General features: G+C 47.1%; 1 protein-coding gene across 2 annotated transcripts in view; it reads left to right on the forward strand.

The window, feature by feature from the left end:
- DDX19A (DEAD-box helicase 19A) overlaps nt 1-6465 on the forward strand; it is a 35794-nt gene extending 29329 nt beyond the window's left edge. For both annotated transcript variants that reach the window (XM_058279736.2, XM_058279737.1), the window contains exons 8-12: nt 106-283; nt 669-906; nt 3091-3253; nt 3721-3912; nt 4352-6465. In XM_058279736.2, coding sequence (XP_058135719.1) covers nt 106-283; nt 669-906; nt 3091-3253; nt 3721-3912; nt 4352-4413 — 833 coding nt within the window. In that variant the 3' untranslated portion in view covers nt 4414-6465. The remainder of the gene's footprint in view (nt 1-105; nt 284-668; nt 907-3090; nt 3254-3720; nt 3913-4351) is intronic.
- Nucleotides 6466-8185: the final 1720 nt, after the last annotated feature.

Genomic DNA, 8185 nt, shown 5'->3' on the forward strand with positions numbered 1-8185 from the left:
TGATCATGTATGTTTTGATATCTGGAATTCACTTCCTCTGTTACCTCTGGAGAATGGGCAGGGTTTTGCCATGGAAACACCACAGAAAACATCTTGTCCCCACAGTGGAAAGAGGTCAGAAGATCACTGAGCAGATTGTCATAGGCACCCCCGGGACTGTCCTGGACTGGTGTGCCAAGCTCAAGTTCATCGACCCCAAGAAGATCAAGGTGTTTGTTCTGGATGAGGCTGACGTGATGATAGCTACCCAGGGCCACCAAGATCAGAGCATCCGCATCCAGAGGTAGGAACTGCTTGAGCAGGGAGGAAGTGCTCGGCCTCCTGGTGTGCAAGGCCCAGTCTTCTTATTGTGTGTGCCTTCTCTTTTGTCCAGTCCCTCCTCTCTCTCCCGCTGGGTCTTTTGCTTCAGAACCTTCAGAAGCATTTGTTTGATGGGCCATTGCCATGTCAGTGTTGACCATACCCCAAGCCTGGGTTTGGAAAGGAGACGTAGGGAGGCTACCACCCCCTGTCCTGACCCCGCATCTGCCCCCGCTTCCTGCTTGTGATGCTCCTCCCCCGACACCCTTCCTGGGGACTAAGACCATCCAAGCGAGAGGAGGCTGACCTTCTGCTCCTTGCAGCACAGGACCTTGGGTCACACAAAATACCTGGGCCTTGCCTTGCAGGATGCTGCCCAGGAACTGCCAGATGCTGCTTTTCTCTGCCACCTTCGAAGACTCCGTGTGGAAGTTTGCCCAGAAAGTGGTCCCAGACCCAAACATTATCAAACTGAAGCGTGAGGAGGAGACATTGGACACCATCAAGCAGTATTACGTCCTGTGCAGTAACCGAGATGAGAAGTTCCAGGCCTTGTGTAACCTCTACGGGGCCATCACCATTGCTCAAGCCATGATCTTCTGCCACGTGAGTAGCGGCAGCAGCAGGGCCTGCTGGGAGGACATGGCTTGGAGTGCGTGGCCCTCCCCCTCCCTCTCAGCCAGCTGCACCTTAGCGCCGAAAAGGCCCAGAGTCCCAGTGTGTGGCAAGAAGGGACATGGTTTGTGAAGATTTAGGGGGCAGTTTCTTCTTTTGTTGTTGAAAAAGTAATGCCACAAGAGAGATGTAGCCTGGATGTACAGCCCCCTAAAGTTTAATAGATTTTATCTGTAGGTGATGTGTTTTGGGAAAACCCAAGGGAATTGTATTAGTCAGTCAAAGGGGTGCTGATGCAAAATACCAGAAATTGGTTGCTTTTTATAAAGGGTATTTATTTGGGGTAGGAGCTTACAGATACCAGGCCATAAGGCATAAGTTACTTCCCTCACCAAAGTCTATTTGAAGCAAGATGGCTGCCGATGTCTGTGAGGGTTCAGGCCTCCTGGGTTCCTACATTCCTGGGGCTTGCTTTACTCTGGCTTCAAGGTTCCTTCCTTCCCGGGGCTGACTTCTCTTTCCTCTGCATGCTGACTTCCCAGGGCTCTAGTTTAAGTCTTTAGCATCAAACTCCAAAATCAAAACTTCAACCTTAAAAGCCCTCAACTCTTTTCTTTACCATGCCTTTTATCTGTGAGTCCCCACCCACCAAGGGGTGAAGATGCAATGTCCTAATAACGTGGCCCAATTAAAGCTCTAATCATAATTCAGTCATGACCACGTACAGATCAGATTATAAGCATAATCCAATATTTCTTTTTGGAATTAATATTATCAAACTGCTACAGGGATCAACTGATATTTGAAGAAAAAAATAAGAAATTAAGTAAAATGGTTGGTTACAAAATTAAAACAAAAGAGTTTTCCAATCCACAAAGAGCAAACACTTAGAAAATGGAAGGAAAAGTCCTATTTGCCATGGCAATAAGAAATTTAGGAATAAATATTTCAGATCTCTGAAAAAAAAGTCAAAGTTATATGAGGGGAAGAAATTCTATGAGGGGATATAAAATAAGAATTGAGTAAATGACAAGTCATACTCTTATTTTTGAACACACAATACTGTCACTTTAAAAGATTGTTTGTTTTTTGACAAGGGCCCACAATGGCCACAACTTCAGTTCGAACATTTCACACCTACAAAAAGATGAAAAAGTAATGGTAAAATGAACATTCTTAACCCCTTCACCTACTGTCAACATTTAGTCCCACTTGTATCTCTGTGTGTGTGTGCACCTGTGGACCCGTGGTGTACTTTTTTCTTTTTGCTGAACCATTTCCAAGTTAGTGTTGTAGACATCCTGACAGTTTGCTCCTATACACTCCTTAGAATGTGACATTCTCCTATATAACCTCAATTCCTTTATCATATCTTTAACAAGGCACAGTAACACTATATCAAAAATAGTTTCTATTCTATTTTTCCCATTTATGACAATAGCTAAGACATACATGTGTTCCAAAATTGAAAAGGATATATATATATATATGTTTTTTAATACCTTTTTTCCTCTTCATTGCTGTTGCTGTTTTTCCCAGTAAATCTCAGAGCCAATCAAGGATTACTTGTTGTATTTAGTTGTCATGTCTCTTGAGACTCTTTTACCCAGGACAGTTTTTCTCATCTTTCCTTTTTGTCTTTCATAACATGGACATGTTGAAGTCTGGACGGGTAGTCTCTCAGAATTTCTCTGATTGTTTTTTTCCCTCATGATGTCAGATTTAAGTCAGACAGGTTAGGGTTCATTGCTACTTTCCATTGGACCACACTGGGTTTTCTCACTATTGCTACTAAGTATGATCCCTCGGCTAATTTGGTTTCTGCCAGATCTTCCCATTGTAAAAGTACCATTTTTGAATTAACAAAAATCTGTAGGGTTATAAAATTGTTTTAAAATATTAATCAATTTTATGAAAAAGTATATATGTATTTGCATATTCATATATATCTTACATTGCAACCCTGAGTGACTTTTGAAATATGTTTAAAAGAACTGAATAATTTTAGGTAATTTCATCCTAGTTCCTAAATTTTGTGTAGAGTCTGCCAGATCAAAAATTTCTGTCCATGCAGAGCAATGTAGCTCAGTGGTTGAGCACCTGCTTGGCATGGATGAGATCCTGGGTTCAATCCTCTTCAAGTTCCTTGATTTTTCAAATGTTTTCTTTCTTCAGACACGCAAAACAGCCAATTGGCTGGCAGCAGAACTCTCCAAAGAAGGTCACCAGGTGGCTCTGCTGAGTGGAGAAATGATGGTAGAGCAGAGAGCAGCAGTGATTGAGCGCTTCCGAGAGGGCAAAGAGAAGGTTCTGGTGACCACCAACGTGTGTGCCCGTGGTGAGCAGAGAGTATGCCCTGACCTGCCCAGCTCGGGGTCTCAGGTCCCGTTAGAAGAGAAATCCTTGACTGTGGGAAACACAGATGGTTTGGAGATCAGCTGGGGCTGGTGGTGACTTTCTTTCCTTGGAGAGACTGGATTTCCTTCAGTAGCTAAGAACTTCCACAGAAGCCAGGCATTGCAGCGTGGTGGGAGGAAACTTAGAGGCATCCGACTGGTTCCGAGCGGAGCCTGCCCTTCTCTGGGCACCCAGTGAGTGTTTAGCTGCATCTCCAAGTACTTGTATCGGCCAAGGCTTCTTTACCGAAGCCATAATTTTGTCAGCACCTGCCAGAGTTCTCCTTTTTTCCTCTATTTCTGCCACGGGTCCCTGAATCCAGAGCCAGCCTGTCCCAAGCTCTGACTGACAGGGGGCGACAGTGATTTTTGTCTCCCATCCCGACTCTTCCCTGTCTCTTTGGTGCAGGTATCGACGTGGAACAGGTGTCTGTCGTCATCAACTTTGATCTTCCCGTGGACAAGGATGGGAACCCGGACAACGAGACCTACCTGCACCGCATCGGGCGCACCGGCCGCTTTGGCAAGAGGGGCCTGGCCGTGAACATGGTGGACAGCAAGCACAGCATGAACATCCTGAACAGAATCCAGGAGCACTTTAGTGAGTGGCTGGGACTGGCCTCTGCCGGGTGCCCTTTCCTGACATGGGGAAGGCAGAGAAGGGTGGGGAAAAGGGCAGGTTTTCCTGTGGCCCCGAGAGAGGCCTTTGACCCTGTCCGTGTTTCTCTCCCAGACCATCCCTGGAGAGGTGCAGCCTCCGGGACTTGAATGGCAGTCGCCCCTTCGCCGGGCTGGACGGGGTCTGGGGCTCTGACTGTGGCTGTAGCAGTGACAGGGCCCTCCCTCTGACCCCTGCTCAGGCACTGGCAGCCTTTGGGGTTAAATCAAGGTCCTCTCTGGCCAGAGGATGGAATATTCCCCAGACAGGCAGAGACCTATGTAGTTGCTGTCTCTCTGCGGTGCCATCCCTTCCCCAGCTGACTTCATTGTGTCCCCCCAGTAAGCCCTGCTTGATTTCTCTCTGAATCTTTTCCCCTCAGATAAGAAGATAGAAAGATTAGACACGGATGACTTGGATGAGATCGAGAAAATCGCCAACTGAGCAGCTCCACCAGGGACTGGTGCCCACCCTTGGTGCTCCCCCTGCAGGGAGACAAGTGCTTTCCCAGCACAGGCCTCAGCAGTCACCCACCATCAAGACGAAGGCACAAGCAGAGAGAAACTACCTACCTCATTTTAAATTACGTTTGGACTTGACAACATTTATGCAAATGATGGGAACAGTAGAGGAAATTTTTGCATTTTGGAAAATTTCAGTCCTTTTTTTGGTCCATTTTTAAACCAGGGTTCCCCATCTGTCCAGCAATCTGGTCACGGCTAGTAATCTGGGCCCAGGACCCTCTGCCTGTTTTCTGGCTAGGATGTTGGGACCTGCCTGCTCCCCCTGAAGACCTGAGGTGTGGAGGGTCTGGAGCGCAGGAGGGGCTGGGCAGGGCAGGTGTAGGGGCCACTGCCTTGTCAGGAACGTGGGGAGAGGCAGGAGCAAAGGCCTCTCTGCTGTCCCCTTCCCTGGCCCTTCGCTCTGACATGTTATGAGCTTCTCCTGCCCTTGGCGCCATCTTCCTCCTAAAACCAGAGACCTTCCAGCTGACCCCTTTTGCTCCTTTTCTCGGTGGCAGAGGATGTCCCTGTTTCTTCCCACATGGGCATCTTAGCTACTTTTGTAAGTCTCAGATTGGGGAAGAAATGAGGAAGTCCATGAGGGCCGCCCCTGCAGCGAGGGTGGTCTGGCCAGGGTGGGCGAGTCCTCCAAGGACCTCGCCTCCCTCCCCTTCCTCCTCAGGCTCTGCCCGGCCTCCTCCAGGCGCTCTGGCCGCGCAGGCACGTGGTATTCAGTCAGGCAGGGCGGCCTGGAGACGGCACGGGCTTTCTGCACACGCGCCAGAGGGCTTCGGTGATGCCTGCCCGTAGGATGTCAGGCCCTGCCTGGTGCTGGGCGCAGTTTGGAAGGACGGAACCGTGTGGAAAACCGAGTAGGGTGTTCAGCCTCAATAGGGAACTTTATTGGTTACTTTAATCCATACATTGTATGATTAGGATGGGAAAACTAATAGCTGTACCCATCACTGATTAGGTTAATAGATTTTAAAGTAACTGAAATGCTTTACCAATCATGATTTGTTTTTATTTGTATTTTTCTAGCTTACTAGACCAATATATGCGCATTAAAAAATATGTGTCTGGGGAGCTGATGTAGCTCAGTGGTTGAGTGCCTGCTTCCCACATACAAGGTCCAGGGTTTAATCCCTGTTACCTCCTTAAAAAAAAAGTGTCTTTATATAAAGTGGAAGTGCTCGATATCCTCAGCCCTCTGAGCACCTTCATTAGCCGCGCCAGAACATTCCAGCATACAGCCTTCTATTTGCACATACCAACCCACCCCTCTTCAAAACTGGGGACTTCTCCTCATGTTCTCATGCAGCCTGTTTTTTCACTTAGTGTATCTTGCACAGGTCATGTCCAGCACACTGAGCTCTACTCTACTCTTTAGAATGATTGCGTGTCACCCCGTCATGTCAGTGTCCCAACATTGAGGTGACACCTCCTCTCATGATGGGCACACAGATTCTCATTGTGCTCCTGTGAGCATCCTCATACTGTTCTTTGTACACTGCTGTTATTCCTACCAATGGAATTGCCAGGTCAAACTGTGAGGACATTGAAAATTTTAATACTTTGCCAGTTTGACCTGCTAAAATTTTTTGCCAATTTATCTTACTGCAGTGATACAGAAATACCTATCATCTCATCTGCTTGCCAAGGATGGTGTTACCAGTTTTTTAAAGTTTGCCCATCTGAGTGGCAACATAAATCATTGCTTTATTGTGTTTTATTTAGTGAGGTTTGGCAAACTTTCAGTTTATTGGATGTTTGTATTTTCTTTTTTAGGAGCTGCCCATTTTTGTCTCACCATTTTACTACTATATTGTCAGTCCTTGTTGATTTTTAGCCATCTTTATATATTAGGAAACTTAGCCTTTGTCAGGGGTGGTGGGTGTTTTCCTCATTTGTCTTTATAAACTCACTTTTAAAATGCTACACAAAAATGTAATGTTAGATTTCATTTGGTTTTTTTAAAGATTTGTTTTATTCATTTCTCCGCCTCGTTTGTGCTCACTGCCTCCTTGTCTGCTCTGTCTGCTTGTTGCTGTCTTTTTTTAAGGAGGCACCAGGAATCGAACTCAGGACCTCCTGTGTGGGAGGGAGACGCCCAATTGTTTGAGCTATCTCGGCTCCCTACTTGTTGTGTCTCTAATTGTGTTTCCTTGTAGTGTCTCCTTGTCGTGTCATCTTGTTGCATCAGCTCCCTGCAAAAGCCCATTGCGTCAGCTCGTTGTCTTGCTTATCTTTAGGAGGCCCGGGAAACCGACCTCCCATGTGGTAGGCCTCCTGCTTGAGCCACATCCGCGTCCCTAGATTTCATTTTTATTTTTTAGGAAACCTGGATTGCATGTCATAGCTAGAAAAGCTTCCCTCATTCCAGGGTTATAAAAATTTTACTCACATTTCCTTCTACAGACAAAGTTTTCTAAAATTCTTGTAGGTCCCTAAATGTCCTTGTTTTGCCCTGCTTGTTTGGCTGCAAACTATTAAGGTAACCTGAGAGAGTGAGAGGCAGAGCCGTGGGTGCTGTGCTGGAGTCCCCACAGCTAGGTGTGTGGCTGAGAACAGCGGAGGGTCCAGGTAGGCCTCAGGTGCACGTGAGTGAAAGACTGAGGGTCTGTATGGCTGAAGGTGGTCGTGGCACTTGAATGGGTACAAGCCAGAGTGGCTGTGCATGTGTCAGGCAGGTTAAAGCCACAGGTGTCAGTTGGGGGCGGGTTGCAGAGCAGGGAGGTCGGGGGCGAGGAGGTTGAAGTTACAGAAAGGGAACAGGACGGGGTGAGATTAGGGAGGAGGGGGAAGCAAGTGGGCAGGTACCCAAAGGGGGGTGCACGTGAAGGAGGAAGTGAGAGGAGGGGAGGGCCAGTGGCCAGCAGGGGCCAGCATCTCAGGGTGGTTCATGCAGGGACATCCTTGTGACCCACACGCTCAGTGGTGAGACAAGAAATGTGAAAGCAAAACACTGGCTAACCCAAAAGCAAAATAAATATTTCTGGGGAAAAATGCAGAGTAGTAGGCAGGGGTGAAGCCAAAGGCTTGTACTCTCACCAGGAAGCAGGAAGTAGCCTCAAGACATTAAAGGGGCTCGAGGCACCACTCGCAGGAACAGACCCCAAGCCAGGGGCCCTGCTTGGAGAGAGCCGGACTGAAACCTCCCCTAGACTGTGGCTGGAGGTGGGGCTTTACTTAGCAATCAGGCCTAGAGAGGCAGAGGCCTCAGAACCCAGCTCTCAACTCATGACTGTCACAGGCCTCCTGTTGACTGCCTTCGTGCTATCACACCACTGGGACAGGAGTCCCAACTTGTCGAAACCAGGTTCTAGACTGCGGGATAACAGGTGGGAAACTGGAGAGGCGACTGCTGAACCAATCTGCATCAGAGGAGGGGAATGGGGAGACACTTTAAATGAGCCTGAAAGTCAAGATTCCAAAACTAATGAAGAAATCCAAATACCAGGAAAAACTCCAATGTACGTTAACCGCAATAAAATTTTAAAAGACTGAAAACAATACCGGAAGAAATTCACCCCAGATAAAATTAACTTTTGGAATTAAATGGAAAAAAGGATTTTTAAAGTATGTTTGGATGCTCAAAGAGAAAAGGGAATATATTTCACTAAGAAAACAAGAAATCATGAAGTAAATTTAGGCATCCTACAACAGACTCCTGCCAGCTCACAAGAGTCAAATGTTAAATTCAGGGATTTTGC

This window comes from Dasypus novemcinctus, chromosome 18 (genome assembly GCF_030445035.2).
Source record: "Dasypus novemcinctus isolate mDasNov1 chromosome 18, mDasNov1.1.hap2, whole genome shotgun sequence".
NCBI lineage: Eukaryota > Metazoa > Chordata > Mammalia > Cingulata > Dasypodidae > Dasypus > Dasypus novemcinctus.